Raw genomic sequence first — 22,394 nt, forward strand, 5'->3', positions numbered from 1 at the left:
CACATTTATATATAAAATTCCAAGCACTTTTTTTCTATTTGTAAATATATAAAAAAATTCAAAGCAACACTAAATGATAGGTGTCTGGTATTGTTATTTTCATATCTCATTTTTCTCATATTTTCTTCAAGGAACAACTCTTACTTATATGTGTTCTCATATTTACAGGCTCTGTGTCTTTGCATGAGTCACTTCTCTCTTCCACTGTCCTCTTTTGTGAAGTGGAGATTAATCATAATAGCTATCACATGGGGCTACAGAGAGGATTAAATAAAATAGTACAAGAAAATGTTTAAAACAATATTTGACAAATTGCAAGTCCACAACAAATATTAGATGTATATTAGTTATAAAGCTTATTATTAGATAGGAAATACAACACTTCTTTGAAAATGATCATGCCTGTGACATCATGCTTATGAGACAGTTGCAAAGCTCAGGGCAAGTAGAAGTTGATTTCCAGAGATTGCTCTGACCCCTGTATTCCCAGCAATTGCAGCCTAGTCCCTTCTTGGAAGTACCTAAATTGCAAATAAAATTTAATTTCTTTGAGTCCTAATCTGCCTGGTGACATCTCAATTAACTTTAGAAAACACAAAATAGGGGCGCCTGGGTGGCTCAGTGGGTTAAGCCGCTGCCTTCGGCTCAGGTCATGATCTCAGGGTCCTGGGATCGAGTCCCGCATCGGGCTCTCTGCTCAGCAAGAGGCCTGCTTCCCTCTCTCTCTCTGCCTGCCTCTCTGTCTACTTGTGATTTCTCTCTGTCAAATAAATAAATAAAATCTTTAAAAAAAAAAAAAAAAAGAAAACACAAAATACTCTGGTGCTTGTGTACATATTCAGTAATGTCAATGAGATATTTCAGTGTCCGGTTGTTGTTTTGTTGTGCTGTGTTATAAAGAGTAAAGGTCAGATATCCTACTTGAGTCTTGAATCAACTACAAATCAGACAGACAGACAGACATAGGGGATGAACCCAGCAGGCATGTCCTTACTTTTCTACGGTACAGGATTCCAGGGGAGATGGCTAAGTGGGTGTGAGAATTATCCTATCCTGGGCTAGATGGACGCATTCACACCAGGAATTTCTTTCCAGATTGAGAGGCTTCTTACCCCATCTGCCTAGCACTCACAGGGCACAGGAAGCCCCAGACCTGCTCAGATCTGCGGCTGATCATGCACAACCCCAGGGAACTATCTAGGTCACCACTTCTGAGAAACCTGAACCAGCTCCACCCTCCAGCCACTGACCTGACAAGTCCTGCTAAAAGGGACCTCACTTCTTACCTTGTCACTGGGGAGCCAGCCAGGCCAACAAGATGCCACTGCTAGAAGCTCTCATCTTCTCATCCCTCTCGGCCTGTGAGTTGTCCCCCAGTCACTTCAGTCAATAGAGGAGACTGAAGAAATTGTTTCCATGTAATTTGTTCATGGGAATTTCTCTCTTTGGTTGCAGTTGGCCTTGGGCAGGCGACATTGGAGCAACATGAAATATCAGTTTCCAGAGCAAGAGATAAGAGTGCCCACATATCATGCAACGTGTCTGCTAAGAACTTCAACAGTGAAACCATATACTGGTACTGGCAGAAACCAGATCAGGAGATAGAATATCTAACAGCTGTCATAACAAACCGTGTTCAAGTTCCCTTAGACGGGAAGAACAACAAATTTGAGGCAAGTAAAAACACTCATACTTCCACTTCAACATTGAAAATAAATTTCCTAGAGAAAGAAGATGAGGCCGTGTACTACTGTGGCAGCTGGAATTGGATCCACAGCATCACAGTTGCCAAGAGAAGCTGTGCAAGAACCTCTTCAGGTCTGACCGACCCATATCCTTCTCAATATGGGCAACCGCAGAGGCTGCACAGCTGGGTGCCCATCCTGAGTCTTGCCCTCTGCAGTATTTCCTGAACTTTATATGAAGACATCATAGATTCTGCTTAGACAGTGAGCCCCATGTGATATCAACAATTATGGTCCAAATTATAGCAATCTGACACGATTTCCAACTAAATTCAACTGTCTGGAAACTATGAAAATACAACGTGGATAGGTCAGAAAAAAAAATCCATTTGTCTGTTATTTCACTGTGGAGAGAGGGAAGTCTAGTATCTGAATGGTTCAGAATGAAGACAGAAAGGGGTACACATTTAACATAAATATTTCTGGTTATTATTACTTACTGATGTTATTCATGGACATTATAGTTCTTTAGTTGTGCAATAATCTGTCAAATGTAAAAATTGTATGTCTTTTATTAGTGTCTGAGGCCATCCTGAAGGAATCCAGTGACCATTAAATCTCAAAGAAAACAATCAGCTATTTTGGGTATAGGAGAGACCAATGTATAAATCCTGTATCCTAGAGGTAGAAGTGGCACATCACTCCAGGTTCAGCGATCAGTGCTGGGAGAAAACCAGCACTGCCCCATTGGAAGAGGCCCCTGAGCACATCAGGCATCTCCAGCATGGGGGATATGCCTCTAACTTTGTTCTCCAGGGTTCTACAAAGAAACCAAAGATCCTGAATAAGGATCAGATGGTTAAAAAGAAGGATAATACACACTCCCTACATCTCTAAAGAAAAGAAAGGTAATGTCCCTCACAAATTAATAAAACAAAAGATAATTATTGAGAATTGAGTTTTGTGATTAGTAACTGGTTGGCTATGAGATTTCAAAAATAGGGAAAAAGTGTAATGTATGAAAATGTAAAAGTCCCCTCCCATCACTCAGGAGTCCACTTTCAAAGGATGAGGAAAACCTTTACTTCACAGAAAATTTGTTGCCTTTGGTAACATGGATATCCGATCACAGAATTACCATACCTGCGGTTTACCTCTAGTTCCTGAGATCATGACATTCTCTTTCTAAGAATCAGGTGGTGTTATCAAATGCAGAGACACTTTGGAAGCAGAATGAATTACTCCCACAACAGAGTCAGCCCCTTTCCACAGGCGAACTCGGGATCTTGTGCCCCACACCCTGTCATCATGATTCCTGACTGGGGTGGGTCCCAGTGGGAGGAATCTGAGGGCCTGGGTCTCAACAGGGCCTCACCTGTCCTCTAAGGTGTCTATAGAAACAAAGTAAGAAGACCCCTGAATGGAATATAGAGCAAGAAAACATGAGCCCTTTCCAGGGAGGAGTAAATGAAAGAGGGATTAAGGTTTACACAGTATGTGCTAAATACTTTACACAGATTATTTGATTAAACCAATAGAGCAGTACAGAACTGCATTGAAGTGGGCACATGGGGACTCATCTCAGGAGATGCAGCTACCCTGACTTTTCAACACATAACAATGGGGAAACACTACAGTGATGAACAGGAGGGAAGAGGGCTCCTTACCTATGAGGTTTTGAAGTGTCAAAGTACTATGGAGCTCTTTAAAACAAGTTTTTTGACCAATTATAAGTAAACAAGCATAATCACCACATATTAGCAAGAGAATGTCAAATACAGAAATGGCTTACATATAGTAAACTCTCCAAGGCATAAAAAGAACAAATGCAAAGGAATTCTTTAAAGAGTGGATGTTCCTGGAAGGATAGGTGTTTTTAATTCTTCTTGGTACATGTACAGATTTTGTACATTTTATCAAAAAGCTTCTGTTATGTATACATAACAGCCAAAATTTATTGATTTATACATTTAATAATGAGATTGTTCACGTAACAATATAGACTAAATCTATACCTATAAGAGATACTTAATATTATTATACACTTACCATTTTCTGTGGAATAATATTATATTATTACACTGTATCCCCCAGGGCAGGAGGGGGGAAGGACTGAAACACTACAATTAATCATAATGGTTACCACAGAACAGGAAGTCAGCAAACTGTCTATACCTAGCAGCCCCCAGTTTTGTAAATAAAGTTTTATTGAAACACAACTTTGTCCATATGTTTACAAATTATCTATAGCTGCTTCTGTACTACAATGGCAGAATTGAGTAGTTGCAACAGAGACCCACAAAGCCTAAAATGTTACCATTTAGCCCTCTACAGAAAACATTTGCCAGTCACCACTCTATGATACACTGAGAGTATATCATAGAGTGACATTGATTGTTATTTTAGGTTTCCCTATTTCTCAGTGTTTCTTCAATGACCCTTTACTACATATCCACCTTTCCCATATTGGCTGTCTTAACTCTGGATAAATTGCATAATGTATCTCTGATTCACTTTCCTTATTTTAAAATGAAATATGTATTAACTTTAAGGAGGTGTCAGGAAGAGTAATGTCAATAATACATATAAAGCTCTTACAAGTGCTTGGAGCATGTCTAATGCTCACCATATTGAGACATTGCATTGCTTATATGGGTTATTATGGCATATTTGAAAATGAAATTATTTAGATCTGTATTCCAAGTCCTTGATACTCAAAGTTTCATTCATGGACCAGCAACATCCACTTCACCTAGGATCTTGTTTCAAAGGCAGAAAATCAAACCTCAACTAGTTCTACTGAGTGATAATCTCATTTTGCAAGGTTCCCACAAAGAAAGGCAGGCAGGGAGAAGGGGTCCCGCCTTGAGAGGAAACCACCTGTGAGAGGATTTTTCACACCCTGGAAGGAGCCCTCCACCCTTTCCCACGTGAACAACTACTGAATAGGTAGATGAGTTTGTGAACAAAAAACCTGATTGGGTGACAGGAGCATGGAGTGTTCGTCAGATAAAAACAGTTCACCAACGAGGCCATAAAAACCCCTACACTTAGAAACTTTGGGGTGGGGGTAGGCAACTCTCACAGGGCCCCTCCCATTGGGGAGTTTATGTACTACGGCTCAATAAACTTTGCTTTGCTGCCCACCACTCTTCTTTCATCTGATCTACTTCTTCATTCTTTGAAGCAGCATGACCAAGAACTGTGGCCACTAAAGGAAAAGAAGTTCTGCAACACCCAGACAACCCACACAGATCCTCCTCTCAGGTTTGTATCCACCTGCATCCTTCCCTACATGAGCACCAGGAGCAGCTCCTCATCTTGTTCTCAGGGCTGGACTCCATTTCCCAGGAATTCTTCTTCAACCTCTGAAAACTTGGATTATGCTCACACATTAGGACCTACAGAAACCTAGTCATGTACTCTTTTTTTCTTAACTGACCAGAGATTACCTGAATGTTTAGCATTGCTCAGATCCAAAGAGGAAATCACTGAGTGCCAGGAAACACCTTGCTGATATTACATACGTGTATATAATCATCACAACATTCTGTAATGTAATATTCATTTTGTCCATTGTAATATGAGTAATTTGAGACTTAGAAAGATGAAATAACTTTCAAATCCTTCATTCCCACTTTCTTCCTCTCCATCAGGTCTTCTGAAGCAGTTTAGCATTTATTTGCTTTGTACATACTGGGGAAGAACATGGACAGGAGCTCACAGCCTCTCCTACAGTGAGGATTATAGATCATTCCACACTGTGGATCAGGGGACAGCCCCAGCAGCCCACTTTCTTCTGCACAAGCCTCAGATCCTCCAGGGCAGGGAGGGGATATTAGTGTTCACACAGACTTTTTCCCCCAGGGTTCTGCTGTGAGCCTAAGGAGGACTGCAGGGGCCATTTAGTCAGAGCTGCTGCTCTTTCTTAGGCACTGTGCTAAATCCCTTGAAATAGTCTTTCTCATCCTGTGACAATACTGTGATACTGCACTATCATGATTCACATTTTACAGATGAGCAGACAAAAGCATAAGACGTTGTTTACTTTGTGGTCATGGAGTTACCAAATGGGATGGAGGGCTGGTTTCTGGCTTCAGTGTCTGTCCTCGTACTGGGTACTGTCCTACCTCTGAAGCATGAACAGTAGAAATGGCTTCTCCTCTGTGGTTCCTACAGCCAAAGCGAAGACAAACTGTTATTCATAAAATAATTATTGGCCTCGTAGCGCAACGGTAGCGCATCTGACTCCATAAAATAATTATTGACACAAATAGACAACTATTCTTTGCTGAGTCTGAATAAATATAAGTATATTGGCTGATTGGACTTTCAAATTATAAAACAACAGCAAAATATAATAGCAAACAACAAAACAGTATAAGAAATAACAAAATATTTTTAAAAAACATAGCATAGTATTTTCTTTCCTTTTTTTTTAAATAATAGAAAATAAATAAATAAATAAGTCCTTTTTCTTTTGAACATTTATAATAGTACACATGCCCCTGGCATTCCTGGAACACAACCATGCCTATTCATTTTATAACTGTCTATGACTGCTTTTGAGCTATATGGCAGAGGTGACTAATCACAACAGAGACCTTTAAGCAAAAAAGCCTGAGTAAAATATAAAATATTTGTCATCTGACTCTATACAAAATAAATATGTATTTACCAGCCTCTGCAATGCAACACAAAGTTAAGGAATGAGTTGGTAACTATAACTAAAACTCAAGATGCAATAAGAAAAAAAATTGATAAATTATACTACATGACAATGAAAAAATAAAAGCCAACATAACAAAAAGTAGCATGTTAAACCAAAGGACAAATGACAAGTCATTAGGAAATAGATGCAATTTGTAGAGCACATAAAAGCCAACTATCCTCGATACAAAAAATACGTTTAAAAAATGGAGGTAAAATGTTTAAAATATCCTGTAGGAAAGTGACAAAAGACATGAAAAGCCAACTTATGAAGAGAAATATAAAAATAGCCCTTAAACATATTAAAAATGCTCAATTTCACTTATAAGATAAAGATCAATTAAAACTACATTGAGATATAATTTCTAACCCATGAGATTGGCAACAATTTAAAAGTTTGACAATATATTCCATTGGTGAATCTGTGGGGGGAAACAGACACTCATATATTGAAGGTAAGGATGCAAAATACAATCATTTTGTGGGGATATTTGGAAATATCTACCAAAAGTTCATTTGCATTTACCTTTCAACCTATTAAAAGCACCTTTAGAAATTTACTCTAAAGGCACAACTTTCAAAAATGTGAAAAAATACATGGAATTTCATTATGTAACTGCAAAATGTTGGAAGTGACATAAATATCCAAACACAGCAAGACTGGATGAATAAATGATGGCACGTGCACATAATGGAGGACTATATACAATGAAGTAGAATGTGAGATGTAAAATCAATTGCAATTATATTGGCAATTCTCAACTGGAAAGTGAAACTTAAAAAAAGCATCATTTACAATAATAACAGCAACGATATTAAAAAAAAATCTCTATAATAGTTAGAGGTGAAATTTAACCAAAAAATGGGAAGGATTTGTACACTGAAAACAATAAAACTTTACTGACAGAAGTCAAAGAAGAACTAAATAAATCTAGAAATATGCCATATGTAGTTAGGAGATCAAAATTCTCCAAACTGATAAATACATTCAATGTAATCCCAATCAAAATCCCACAAAAACTTTTCATAGAAATCAGTTAGCTTTTTGCAAAATTTATATGGGAAGACAGAGAACATAGTATTGCCAAAATATTTTGAAAAGAGTCTTTTTGAAAACACTTACTGTTTGGGCAGCTCCAGACCACCAAGATATCACCTTACACCAGTTAGAATGGCCAAAATTAGCAAGACAGGAAACAACATGTGTTGGAGGGGATGTGGAGAAAGGGGAACCCTCTTACACTGTTGGTGGGAATGCAAGTTGGTGCAGCCTCTTTGGAGAACAGTGTGGAGATTCCTCAAGAAATTAAAAATAGCGCTTCCCTATGACCCTGCAATTGCACTACTGGGTATTTACCCCAAAGATACAGATGTAGTGAAAAGAAGGGCCATCTGTACCCCAATGTTTAGAGCAGCAATGGCCACGGTCGCCAAACTGTGGAAAGAACCAAGATGCCCTTCAACGGACGAATGGATAAGGAAGATGTGGTCCATATATACTATGGAGTATTATGCCTCCGTCAGAAAGGATGAATACCCAACTTTTGTAGCAACATGGACGGGACTGGAAGAGATTATGCTGAGTGAAATAAGTCAAGCAGAGAGAGTCAATTATCATATGGTTTCACTTATTTGTGGAACATAACAAATAGCATGGAGGACATGGGGAGTTAGGAGAAGGGAGTTGGGGGAAATTGGAAGGGGAGGTGAACAATGAGAGACTATGGACTCTGAAAAACAATCTGAAGGGTTTGAAGAGGTGTGGGGGTGGGAGGTTGGCGGAACCAGGTGGTGGGTATTAGAGAGGGCATGGATTGCATGGAGCACTGGGTGTGGTACAAAAACAATGAATACTGTTATGCTGAAAATAAATTTAAAAAATGTTTAAAAAAAAAGAAAACACTTACTGTTAAGCTACAATGGTCAAAACAGTGGGGTATTGGTAAAAATGTAGATACATAGATAAGAACAAAATCCAGAAATAGAGCAACACATAAGTGGTTAACTAATTCTTAACAAAGATGCCACAGAAATCCAATGGACAAAGAATAGGCTTTTCTACAACTGACTATGAAACAATTGTTTATGTATGTAAAAATATAATAAACCACAACCCATACCAAACATCACATACACAAATTAACTAAAACTGCATTCTAGGTCTAAAAGTAAAAACAAAACAGTAAACTTCTAGATGAACATATAGGAGAAAATCTTTGTGACCTTGGGTTAGGTAAAAATTTCTCATATAGGACACAAAAAGCAAGAATCATAAAAGAAATCTTTGATAAACTGCACTTCCTCAAAATTAACATTTCTGTTTTTCTCAAGACTGAAAATGGAAGGAAAATAGAAAATTCCAAGAAAATGGATAGAAAAAAAAAACAGATTCAAGGAAAATATTCTCCAAAAACATATCAAAGACTGATGTCCAGAATAGAGAGAAGTCCCAAGACTCAATAATAAGAAAAGAAATCCAGTTAAAAAAATGTAAAGCAATATAATGGGCCTTTGGGCAGAACCCAACTGAAATTTACTCCTTCTTTTGATAGAAAATTGTTTACATTAAAAAAAAAAAACACAAAGAAACACAAAGAAAAACAAAATAAGAAAAAGGACCTACATGTGCTCAGAGATGTAAACAGCTGGAAATAGCAGGGTTCCCATCTTACAATAACATCCAAAAAAAGCAGGACGCACTGAAATTTGATACTTTGCTTGAACCCATCAGAGAACTAGGATTGCAGGGCTAATGACTTAAACAAAAACTGGAGACAGACGGTCACTTGCAGGGAGAAACAGGATGCTCACCTTGGACAGATGTTGTCAAACACATTCCACTGGTCACAGGATTAAAGTGGAGATTTTTAATGAAACAATAGGAGCTGAGTATAGACCAGTGGAAGAGTGTGAACCCTGGAGGACCAAAATATGGGATACTTCCCATCAGCCTTTAAGCTGCTTCTCCAGGAACTCCATAAAATTCTTGCAGGGAAGATCAGGACAATCCAGAGTAAGCTTCCCTGGGTGCTGCAGGAGGGGAACAACAGCTACTACTGCTAAATCCACCAATACCTAATCTACCCCATCACCACTGTAGAAAAAAGTGACTTCACCTGCAGGGGAAGGCGCTGGTGGAATCCTGCTACAGTTGAGGGAAGACAAAGAAGCGAGCGACCACCAGGACTTTGCCCAGAACATCTCCTCTATGTCCACAGTAACAGTTTTCATCTGCTCAAGGATGGGCATCAGAACCACGGCCTGAAATAGGTGGGAACCTCCTGCAGCTGGGGGAGGGAGACAGGGATTTAAATTGTTCTATCTCTGGGGGGCACCCGGGTAGGTCAGTTGGCTGAGCGCTGGGCTCTTTACTTTGGTTCAGCTCGGGATCTCTGGATCCAGCTCAGCAGGCAGCCTGCTTCAGATTCTCTTTTTCCCTCTCCCTCTGCCCCTCCCCCTATTCATGCTCTTTCTCTCTCTAAATAAATAAACAAAATCTTTTTGAAAATGAAATAAAATGTTCTACCTCTGGAAAGGAATACTTGCCAAAGCCACATCCTTAAGACCCAGTTTCACTGTCTCCGGTTAAAATTGAGACTTAATAAAAATATCAGAGTAGGTCCCCTTCTTGACCTTTCACCCCCATGCTAGGAAACCTTGAGTAAAAGTCACAGTGCAATACTATTGAGAGAACTTCAAGAGACCTTTCTTTGGGGAGCAGAACAAAGACTCAAAGACAAGTGAAGAAACAAAGATAAAGTACAACTGGAGAATTTTTAAGTGTCTGAACTCTGACAAAAAATTTCAACCCTGATAACTTAGCAACAAAGACTTCAAATCCAGGCTAACTCCTGACTAGTAACACAAACACCCACGTAATGGCTAGCAGAAGGAAAGGTGCGCTCATTTTCAAGTATAAAATACATTTATCTCAGTATCTACTGTACCTTACAACATGTCCAGCTTCCAACCAAAAATTTCAGAGGCATGAAACAGGTCAAAAATAAAGATAGTCTGAGGCTACGAAGCAGTCATCATAACAGACTGAGATATGATAGATGTTGGAACTATCGAAGAATTTAATATAAATATGATTAATATATTAAAGGCTTTAATCTAATAGAAAAGGTAAATCGTATACAAGATCATCAGACAGATGATTTCAGCAGAGAGATTTGAAGAATCAAAGGAAATGCAAAAAATAAAAAAACACAGTAGCAGAGATGAAGAATGCCTTGAGTGGCTCACCAGTGGATTTAAGAGATATAAGGAAAGAATTAGTTAACATAAAGATAGACCCACTAGAAATTACATAAACTTCAATGGAAGGACTAGAGATAGAGAAGGAGAGAAGCAGATAACCTTAACTCCTAGAAGAAGAAAACTGTAAGAACTCTCCCCCTTTCTCCCACTATCTGATTTGAACCAATAAAGGACCATAATCCTTTAGTAAGAAATGGCTTCTTTACACTAATTATCGATCAATGATAACAATCACACAGTAACGAGAGGGATATACTGATAAACTGAGTTAGCAACCCTGTTTTGCGGGATGTTTTAGGGTAAATACTGTGGCTCCCTTTCTCTGCAGTCTATGGGTCTTAGCTGTGTGTTCAGAACACCACTTCCTCTTAGTAAATCAGCCCTCAGATTTGCTCTGTGATCAGTTCGGTATTCAACCACCTCTCCTGACAAGTGCCGGCAAGATGCTGCACCCATCACAGGTCATCCTGCTGGCCTCCCTGTGGATCTGTAAGTGGCTTTACCCATGGGAGATTTCACTCAGTGAAGAAAAGAGATAGAAAGCCTGGACAATCAAGTCAGCCATTGTGGGCAGAAGAAAGCCCAAAAAGTAATTCAACCTAGGCAAATAAATTCCACCATGACCTTGAATTCTTCAGGAAAGAAATGTAAATCCTAAACTCCTAGGTTTTCGTTAATAGAAAATAAATGTGTATTATTTTAAGGAATGTCAAAATTTTGCTAATTGTTATTTTTGTTTTCCTTTCAGATACAAATGCAGAGTTTTTAATAACACAACTTGTACCATCCATTACCAAGAAACAAGGAAACACAGCATTTTTAGAATGCCAAATAAAAGCAGGAGGCTTAAGGAATAATGTATATATTCACTGGTATCAACAGAAGCCAGACCAGCCTCTAAAACGAATTCTGTATATCTCCTCAAATGAAAATGTGGTCCACGAACAAGGGTTTAATGAGGAAAGATATGAAGCCAGGAAATGGCAGAGGGATTTGCCAGCGAGTCTTAGGATACACCGAGTTAATGAGGAAGATGCTGGGCTATATTACTGTGCCTGCTGGGATACACTGTATAGAAATGCTCCACTTCCACTGAACAAAAACCCTCCCACAACGCCACACCCCTGCAAACATATACATGCTCCTTTCTACCTCCCAGAGGGACCTGGCTATTGGCTGGACTGGACATTTCTCCTGCATCTGTGTCCTCAGCAAGGTCTGAGCTAGGACCCCAAGCCCCCAATCTGTGTTGTTTCTTTTAGTCAGGTCACCTTATCATCTATTTACCTCTCTGGGGCCTAGGTTGGCTTTTGTTAGTGACATCTGGTGTCCTAGTTAGTGTCCTTCTTCTACATCTATGAGAAGTTTCTGGGGAAGGAAGCTAAATCCAATAAGCAAAATGGTGTGCTGACTTTGAATGAATGAATGAATGAATAAAGGAATGATGGAAGATATAAGGCCTTTGAAGTAACATGGACTTGGGTTTGAACTCCTGCTCAGCCTCTTAACTGACAGCATGATCTAGGAAAGTTACTACATCTTTCTCATACTGTTGCTGGGGACTGAAGAAGGTTGCATGCAGGACAAGTCTAGCACAAGGTCAACACATCACTGTGTCCTTTTCCACTACAACTACACTGTTTCTCTGAGCCATCTCAGCTAACATAGGAAGTCAGGAATTTTTAAAAGGCACATTTTACATTGTCTTTCCAATAATAATCAAGTTTGCTTTATTTTGAAAAACTAAGAACTGTGAATAGGAAAAGAGTTGAGGGTAATAAACCAAAGGATGTCTTTTCACCAAGAATTTTCTTCATTCACAGCAGAAACATCATAGCGTCTAAAGCAACAGCTGGGGCAATTGTGAATATTCACTAAGCCTTGGAAATTTTTTACAAACTACTGATCTACAGAATGTACATGCTTCTGGATAAAGTTGTGGGATTATCGTCTCATTTGTTATTACATAAAGTAATAAGATTTTTCTTCTTTTTTTTTTGTTTTGTTTATGTTTTGACCTAGAAAGGTCAGCATATAATGTTTAAAAAAGCAAGATATAGTAGAGTATGATCATGTACATTCTTTTTTTTTAATTTTATTTTTTATAAACATATATTTTTATCCCCAGGGGTACAGGTCTGCGAATCGCCAGGTTTACACACTTCACAGCACTCACCATAGCACATACCCTCCCCAATATCCATTGGTGGCATCACAATTCCGGACTTCAAGCTCTATTACAAAGCTGTCATCATCAAGACAGCATGGTACTGGCACAAAAACAGACACATAGATCAATGGAACAGAATAGAGAGCCCAGAAATAGACCCTCAACTCTATGGTCAACTCATCTTCGACAAAGCAGGAAAGAATGTCCAATGGAAAAAAGACAGCCTCTTCAATAAATGGTGTTGGGAAAATTGGACAGCCACATGCAGAAAAATGAAATTGGATCATTTCCTTACACCACACACGAAAATAGACTCAAAATGGATGAAGGATCTCAATGCGAGAAAGGAATCCATCAAAATCCTTGAGGAGAACACAAGCAGCAACCTCTTCGACCTCAGCCGAAGCAACATCTTCCTAGGAACATCCCCAAAAGCAAGGGAAGCAATGGCAAAAATGAACTATTGGGATTTTATCAAGATCAAAAGCTTTTGCACAGCAAAGGAAACAGTGAACAAAACCAAAAGACAACTGACAGAATAGGAGAAGATATTTGCAAATGACATATCAGATAAAGGGCTAGTGTCCAAAATCTATAAAGAACTTAGCAAACTCAACACCCAAAGAACAAATAATCCAATCAAGAAATGGGCAGAGGACATGAACAGACATTTCTGCAAAGAAGACATCCAGATGGCCAACAGACACATGAAAAAGTGCTCCATATCACTCGGCATCAGGGAAATACAAATCAAAACCACCATGAGATATCACCTCACACCAGTCAGAATGGCTAAAATTAACGAGTCAGGAAATGACAGATGCTGGCGAGGATGCGGAGAAAGGGGAACCCTCCTACACTGTTGGTGGGAATTGCAAGCTGGTGCAACCACTCTGGAAAACAGCATGGAGGTTCCTCAAAATGTTGAAAATAGAACTACCCTATGACCCAGCAATTGCACTGCTGGGTATTTACCCTAAAGATACAAACGTAGTGATCCGAAGGGGCACATGCACCTGAATGTTTATAGCAGCAATGTCTACAATAGCCAAACTATGGAAAGAACCTAGATGTCCATCAACAGACGAATGGATAAAGAAGATGTGGTATATATACACAATGGAATACTATGCAGCCATCAAAAGAAATGAAATCTTGCCATTTGCGACAACGTGGATGGAACTAGAGGGTATCATGCTTAGCAAAATAAGTCAATCGGAGAAAGACAACTATCATATGATCTCCCTGATATGAGGTAGAGGAGATGCAACATGGGGGGTTAAGGGGGTAGGAGAAGAATAAATGGATAAAGATTTTTCTTCTAATTCTCACCATAGCCATATAGTTCCACACACTCTTCCAAAACATGGTGGAAAATCTCTAAGTCTGAGTGAAGTAGAGCTCAAGGATAGGTGTGTTTGAAACAAAACCTAATGGAAAAATGTGAGGATGTTGCTCTGAAGGGAAAGATTACAATGAATTATTATAACATAGGGTTTAGGTGAAGTCTTCTGGGATCTGGTAGTTCTTTACACCAGGAACATAATCAACAACACTCAGACAGATCTTACTGAGAAGGTCTTTCCTTGGTTCTAAAGCAAACCTTCCTCCCCCAGCCCTGCCTTTGATGAACAAGGGCTGCTACTTCCTCCCCAGTCCTGATTATTGGCCCCTCTTGGAGAGAATTCTAACTAGTCACTTTTTCAAATGCCAACCCTATGGATATATGGGTCTTTGGCTTGGGTTTGTAGGTTGAATGTACTTGTTTCTTGTCTTTTCACTGTTTTTATGTCTACTGTCAACTTGTTCAGGTACCTCTGACCTCACTCTATTGCACTTCAAATGGAAACACCAGAGTGAGAATCTTTCAGAATCAACTTTCCTTTACCTGAACACCAGACAGAACAGTTCACATACATTGCAAGCAGCCTGGAGTTTCTCTCAAGAAGGTCATTGTCCACTGGTACCAGCGAAAATAGAAAAGCCCCTGAAATGAATCCTATATGGCTCCACCAATATTACCTGTAAGACTAGCCCCATGCTGGCTTAGACACAGATAAGAAAAACAACAGTCTTTTACCTGATAGTCAGTAAGGTCCTCATGTGCCATGAAGCCCCCTGATACTGTGTCTACTGGGATCTCACAGTATTGCAGAGTCAGAAGGGAACTGTATGAAATCATTTTCTATTACTAACCCTCAACTCCTTTCTCACTTGAGCAGCCCAGCAGACCCTTTCTTGCTCTTCATCTCAAGTTCATAAGCTGTGGGAACACAAAGTGCCCTTTGGACATACATAGCCCAATGCCTAAGCAGCAAATAGGGACATGGGAGCCCAGAGATGACAAATGTCTTGTCCAAAGCTAGTTAACCACAGAGACAGAGCTACACATGTATTTTTGAAGATCATAGAAGAGCTTCCAAGAGGCTTCCCCTTTCAACATTTCAGAAAAATGGATTTTGTTTTCAAATTTTGGGTTGAATCAAAATCTATTATCTCATGGGAGATAAACTTCTACAAATCTCTTTTTTATTCCAGGAAAAACATTGTCATTACACAAATTATTTTCTCATTTTGCATTGTGTGATGAAGAATCATGTTGTCAAGTCGTGAAAGTAGCTGATTAAAAAATGGAGGCCATTCGATTCACAGACCTGTACCCCTGGGGATAAAAATATATTATATGTTTAAAAAAATAATAATAATAAAATTTAAATTAAAAAATAATAAAATTTAAAAAATGGAGGCCATTGTTCATATTTCCAAAGTATATCTCTGTTGGTATATTTACATTTTGGGTTACTGAAGTTTCCTCCTTTAGAAATACAATCCCAAATTACTAACAGAGCAGGTCTGGTGTTTGTGAGAACAGAAGTGTTTTTCCTTTGATGCATCTCTGAGCAGTTTCACACAACTGAACACGTGGAAATCAAAACCTCTTAACTGACTGAATACTTTTCCTGGTAATGTAGATAAACAGTTGGTTGACCCGTACTACCAATCTCTCTCTTTCCTTTTGCTTTTATTGTTTCTGTTTTCCATCAGCTCTTCTCAGTGAATACTGCCTCCTTGAAAAACAGACACTTGGGTAACTCAGCTCAGGAAAACTTACAAAATATCAGATACTAAGAAGCCTATATTCAAGGCTTTCCAAGGAAACCCAGAAGATCAAATTGCCAGTACCATGTTTTTACCTGCTGGTCCTGCTGTGAAGCTCAGGAGAAGGCTGATGTTTTTGTAGAACCTCTAACCAGTGTGATAACTCAGGCTGGATCAAGATGTTTGCACAGGGAACTAAGCTCATAGTAATTCCCCCAGGTAAGTAACCTTGTTTTATTTCAATCCTGTGAGTGAAAAATTGATAGATATTTTTAAGAAAAAATAACATAGGATCCCCTCCACTTGTGGACAGCAATTTTGCGCTACTTGTCACTCTAGTGGAAAGAAAACTACTTTGTAAATGGTTTATTTACTTCCCTGCTTGCAAACAGATTATATGTCTACTTTTAGAAAATACACACACAGTAAAATATATTCAGGATTGAAATTAAAATTATTTTGAGAACTGTGTCTACAAAGCTTTGGTGTAAGTTATTGGTTCAGCATGTTTTTCTTGTAGACAGTCTCTTAAGTGAGAAACAATTTAGTCAACTACATCCAGTATTAGTAGTGTTCCTTTCTTAATGGGTAGTGCTTCTTTCTCTAGTAACCTGCAAAATATATGATTTCTTTGATCTTTTTAAAACAGAAGTACAGGGATGCCTGGGTGGCTCAGTGGGTTAAAGCCTCTGCCTTCGGCTCAGGTCATGATCCCAGGGTTCTGGGATCGAGCCCCGCATTGGGCTCTCTGCTCAACAGGGAGACTGCTTCCTCCCTCTCTCTCTGCCTGCCTCTCTGCCTACTTGTGATCTCTGTCTGTCAAATAAATAAATAAAATCTTTAAAAAAATAAACAGAAGTGCAAAAAAATTAACAGAATAAATGACTATAAAACATCAATAAATCTCATTTATTCTTATTACTGTAACATCTTAGAGAGGAGGGTGAGACTGGTCAAAATGTGTGCGATTATGGCTCTTGTGATATTGCCTAGAGATGGTCCAGTTTAATGGAATTTTTGAGCTCAGTAAACCATTTCAGCTCCAGAACCCATAAAAAGAATCTGTCTTCATGCTTTTACATTTTCGTTTGTTCATTTAGTGTCTCAGCAAATATTTATTGAAGACAGTTTCTGTACTGGATGCTGGAGATAAAAGGATGAACAAGACACAATCTCATCACTCAAAAAGCTTCCATCTAAAGGACAACAATTTTAGATTGTGGCTTCATTGGGCCCCACATTTTTTGGCTTGTGACTACCAGAGACACAGAACATCTTAGATTCATCAGCTCTTTGCTTTCTTAATTTATGTAATACCTATTGGTTATAAAATTCATATACTTGGGGCTCAGTAGCTTAAACATCTGCCTTCGAGCTGAAGGTCATGATTTCAGGTTCCTGGGATGAGCCTTGCATCAGGCTCTCTACTCAGCAGGGAGCCTGCTTCTCCCTCTGTCTCTGCCCCTACCCCCAGCTCATGGTTTCTCTCAAGTAAATAAATAAAAATCTTCTAAAAAATAAAACAAAGTTGTATTTTTATTGGAAGAATTTGATAAAAAAAGACCTGAAACCATTCCTGCAAAGGGAACAATAATATTAGCTAAGATTTATTAAGGGCCAAATACCATGCTGACTGGTCTAGTGCACTATCTCATTCCTCCACAGCCCTATACAGAAAATCCTCTTTTTCCAGTTTTGCAGTGGGGAAACTGAGGCTTAGAGATGTTCAGTTATTTACCTAAAGTCACATGACTAGTTATTATGGCAAAGAGTGGAATCCAAGAGAGACTTGTCCATTCCAAAAAAGTGTGGTCTAGGCCATAATGTGACATTAGAAACACTAAGCTATATTTTTAAAAGATTTTTATTTATTTATTTATTAACGAACTATGAGAGACTGGACTCCAAGAAACAGACTGAGGGTTTTAGAGGGGAGGGAAAGAGGGGGTGGGCTAGCCTGGTGGTGGGTATTAAGGAGGGCACACATTGCATGGAGTACTGGGTGTTATATGTAAACAATGAATCATGGAACACTACAACAAAAACTAAGGATGTACTGTATAGTGACTAATATAATATAAAAATAATAAAAAAACTGAAAAAAAATTTATTTCTTAGAGAGAGAGAGAGGGAAAGTGCACATGGGGAGAGGAGCAGAAGGGGAGGGAGAGTTGTCCTACATGTAGAACTCAGTTGCATAACTCAGAGCTGTCTTTGCACTCCTGCCAGAACAGCTGCAGAGAGACCAAGGGCAACTCAGATTTTTAAATCAATTCCCTGGAAACTGTTAGGGTAATTTCAAGCTCAAAGGGGCAGTCCTTCAGGAATAACCAGGTTAAGAGATCATAATTATAATTTCAGACTCTGTAACAACAGGTCTAGTGTCAGTGGGAATTAGATTCTGGAAAGAATTTATTTTACAATTAAACCAGATATCCACCCCTTAATATATAGAAATAAAATAATCCTGTAAAAATACTGAACACTCACTTATTAAATACTCAAATACATTATTTCTATTTTTTCTTTTTTGAAAATTAAATATTAACTGTAAATTACACTCTAGTAAAAGAAGTGAAATCAGAGAAGAAAACCCTTTAAGGGAAGATATTAGAACTTTCAGGAAAATGGTGAGAAAAGGTAAAATCATACTCTCCAACCCCTGTGAATGAGGGAAAGACGGAAAGACGGAACCAAGTTGACCCTGGTGAACACCAAGTTCATGGTGTCAGGGCCACAGAATCAAGCCCCATGTCAAGCAACAGGTCAAGCCCCATGATGGGCTCCATGCTCAGCAGGGAGTCTACTTATCTCCCTCTCTCTCTCTCCCTCTGAGCCTGCCTCTGCTAGTATACTCTCTCTCTCTCTCTCTCTCTCTGTCTCTAACATAAGTAAATCAATCTTTAAAAAATTTTTTTAAATGATGAGAATGTAATAAGCATTGTCTCAAGTATTGTTACCTTGAATATAAGGTACTCTCTCATTTTTCAGTGGAAATATCCAGACATAAAGGAAAAAGGGAGGATGTTTTGCAATTTGAATATATAAACTTAAAGTGATATGGATAAAAGCCAAATATTCACTTGTATATTTAATATCTTAATTATCTAGGTATATTTAGAAAGTTAAAAATTGCAGCAATTCAAACATCAACTGAGAAACTGCTTTTTTCCCCCTCAATTTTATTCATTTCAGACACTTCACACGCATCTAAAACATATACTTTAGAGCAAATTTCTTAGTATCCCAGGGTCTGAGTGTCTATTTTGGGATCCCCTTATGATGACATCAATGGATAGTTTTTCTGAAGAGAAAATTACCCACTTAAAAATTAAAAAAAAAAATTTGTATTCCCTCTGGTATTCCATATTTTTCAATGTAAGTATAACATGTAGAGATTTTTGTTCTGGGTAATATTTACCAAATCCATATTAAACTTCTTTACTGCCTTTACCAGCTCTACCTCTAAAACCAACGTTGCGTTTATTTCAGGTTGATACCTTGTCCAAGTAGTATTGTTTGATCAAAGTAGAGCATTAGAAGAGCCTCTTTAATATGAGAGGCTGAAACCTAAGGCAACCCCTTAGTTGGAATATTGGAAATGAAATTGGAATATTGGAAATGAAAGCTTCACCTTATGCTCTGGCATTTCAATGTGTTTGATTCTACATGCTTTGGTCTGTATCTCAGCAGGATTTGCAAACATCTCCCGGTTTTCATGTCATCTTTGAGGTAAACCTTACCAAATGGCCAAGCTCTGGGGCAGAAAAAGAAACAAGCTCTAGTGCACAAACTATTCCTCATTTATTTATACAGCCTATTTCCAAAATCTATTTGAGAAGACTTAAAATACACAAATAGTGTTCTGCCATGAACTAAAAATAGAAGATCCAAAGCACTGAAGAAAGTAGAAGAAAAAAGGCCTGTGGTTATCTACCAAGAAACACAGGGTCAAATTTTAGGTTCAAAGGTAGGGAAAACTGTGATGAAGCACATACTTTATATCACCTGTGAAAATGAAGCATACTGACTTTTCACATTTGTTATGTTTTTCCCACCATAAAATGAGAAAAGGACTTTAATGTACAAGTCGCTTAGGAGGAATGTGACGTGAAAGAGTGGGCATTGCCCTCCACATCCACTTTATAAAATGGAAGAAATGGTCTTAAGAAAAGCACATTCTATGCTCCCACTATGTCGTTACTTTGGTCACCACGATATTTAATGTCATTCACAGATGGTGACCTTCAGCAGACCTGGTCAGACACCAACAAGTTTGGCTTTCATGCTCATATTTATTAGAAAAAAGTTTAAACATTTTAAATACAGTTAGAATTTTAAATAAAGTTAGAAATGTCATAAATTTGAAATTCACAGTCAAATATGAATTAGCTTTAATTATTGAATAAAAGAAAAATAACAGAAAAATAAAGAATAATTAAATCAACACCAATATGTAGGTTTGAAATATCACACTTGCACTTGGAAATGTAGTTGACATTTGGTAAATTTATATAGGATTCACAATATCATATCTTAATATACATAACCAGCAATTTAACTCCAATGTATTTTGTGATGATGCCAATGAATGTATATAAATATATGGACAGGTTTATTTATTTGGAATCTGTTTTCTAATTTATGATTCATAAAATGATTTTGGCCATAAAAATCACTGTTAATAAGCTTAAAAAGAATGTTGAAGGAAAAACTAGGTGCTATAATACCCAAAATATAGGCACTAACCATATTTAATCAAGTACACTATTTTAATGCTCAGCTAATATTCAATTGAGAAAATTATGGGAGTTCAAGATTCATTTCATGCTGAAAAGAATAAAACATCAAGAGTCTAGCTAAAGAAAAGGGACAGGAGGTAAAACCAATGTGTTACCAGCCAGAAACTTTTCAAATTCATCAATTTATTTTCAGTTTCTTTACTATAACAAATCAGAAGTATTCCTACAAAAAAACACACAAAGTTTCTAAGATGAAAATTAGATTCCATAAAATATTGACTAGAGATTAAAATTATGTAAATATCATGTATAATTGAAAAATTAATCTTCTTTATCTAACATGCTTTTAAAATTGAAAACAAAGCATATCATTGGAGAAATATACAGTGTCTTAATATTATAATCAAAATAGTATTTGCACTATAGCAAGATATATAAACATAAGTACATTCTGGCTTCATTCTATTTATATCATGAATAAAAGCTCATTGTTTGTTACTCATTTAGTATAAAAATAGGAGCTATGATACACAGAGAGAAATTCTCAAGAATTTTTTTCAAAAAAAAAAAAAGAGTACTACAAACTGCTCAGAAAAGATTTTTTTTCCTTTTCTTCTCAAATGAAAAATCCAATTGTTCTTTTCTAAAGAAATTGCCCATTGTATTACTAAACTAACTCCAAACTAGCCCAAAGAGAATATCAGTAAACCACTTGCATGATGGAAATAAATTTTATTTTTTTAAGATTTTATTTATTTATTTGACAGACCGAGATCACAAGTAGGCAGAGAGGCAGGCAGAGAGAGGAGGAAGCAGGCTCCCTGCAGAGCAGAGAGCCCGATGCGGGGCTTGATCCCAGAACTCTGGAATCATGACCTGAGCTGAAGGAAGAGGCTTTAACCCACTGAGTCACCCAGGAGCCCCGGAAATACATTTTAAAAGAATTCTAACATTTATAATTTTAATCACTAACAGTAAATGTATAATCAAGTAACATACCAGTGTTCGAGTGACATGCCCTTTAAAACCAATGATGTTTTGCCATATATTTTGACATTATGTCTGTAAGAAACTCTGGAACCATACTTCTAACATTACACCAGATATATATATAGATAGATATATATATCTATCTATATATATATCTATATATATATATATACATACATATACATATATATATTCTACCTATCTATCTATATACTTTATTCAGCAGGTGAAATCACAGATACTGTGGGGTTCTAGAAACCAGTCAGCAGCTTTCTAGAGCAGATTCGACTTTAAAGGGAGACTCTGAGAGTCAAAATATGGTGTCTTCTTAGTCATATATAAATGTCAAATGGAATTCCAGTACAAAAGGTGATTTCAGTGAACATTTTCCAAGCAATACAAAATTCTGATAAGTGCATTAGTTAATACAAAAGCATTTCTGAAAAAAAAATGAGTTTTCTAATAGCAGTTTTGGAAATACCACTGGAAAGGCCCCATTGCTTCTAAATTCAAGGCATTGTAAATATTTGAGAGGTGCAGTTTTAATCATTTAAAATCCTGGATCCTAAAATCACTTAAAATCCTGGAGTTGTTCGGAATGGATACTGAGATGTTTTACAAAATCAGGAATCAAATAGGAGACCTCCATTACTTCAAAAGTGGGTTTGGCCCTAAAAGACTCTGAATCTCACAAAACAAACAGAGGGTTGCTGGGGGGAGGTGGGTAGGGATAGG

At 37.8% G+C, this 22,394-nt stretch overlaps 1 long non-coding RNA gene and 1 gene segment (V, D, J or C); one reads left to right on the plus strand and one right to left on the minus strand.

Annotated features, from left to right (window-relative positions):
• Positions 1 to 824: 824 nt before the first annotated feature.
• The window catches only part of LOC125080600 (T cell receptor gamma constant 1-like), a 28,612-nt gene continuing 7,042 nt past the window's right edge, over positions 825 to 22,394 (plus strand). The window contains 4 exon segments of the C gene segment in view: positions 825 to 1,361; positions 1,456 to 1,763; positions 14,337 to 14,352; positions 16,096 to 16,146. Of these exon segments, the coding sequence occupies positions 1,319 to 1,361; positions 1,456 to 1,763; positions 14,337 to 14,352; positions 16,096 to 16,146 (418 nt within the window).
• Positions 1,919 to 9,422, minus strand: LOC125080601 (uncharacterized). Of its 2 annotated transcripts, none has more exons than XR_007121421.1 (3): positions 9,207 to 9,422; positions 4,312 to 5,858; positions 1,919 to 3,076 (listed from the first exon to the last, which is right to left on the minus strand). It is a non-coding gene; the product is annotated as an uncharacterized LOC125080601 (long non-coding RNA). The 2 variants fall into 2 exon arrangements; XR_007121422.1 differs by lacking the exon at positions 9,207 to 9,422 and adding an exon at positions 8,303 to 8,422.

This window comes from Lutra lutra, chromosome 11, assembly GCF_902655055.1.
Source record: "Lutra lutra chromosome 11, mLutLut1.2, whole genome shotgun sequence".
Taxonomy (NCBI): Eukaryota; Metazoa; Chordata; class Mammalia; order Carnivora; family Mustelidae; genus Lutra; species Lutra lutra.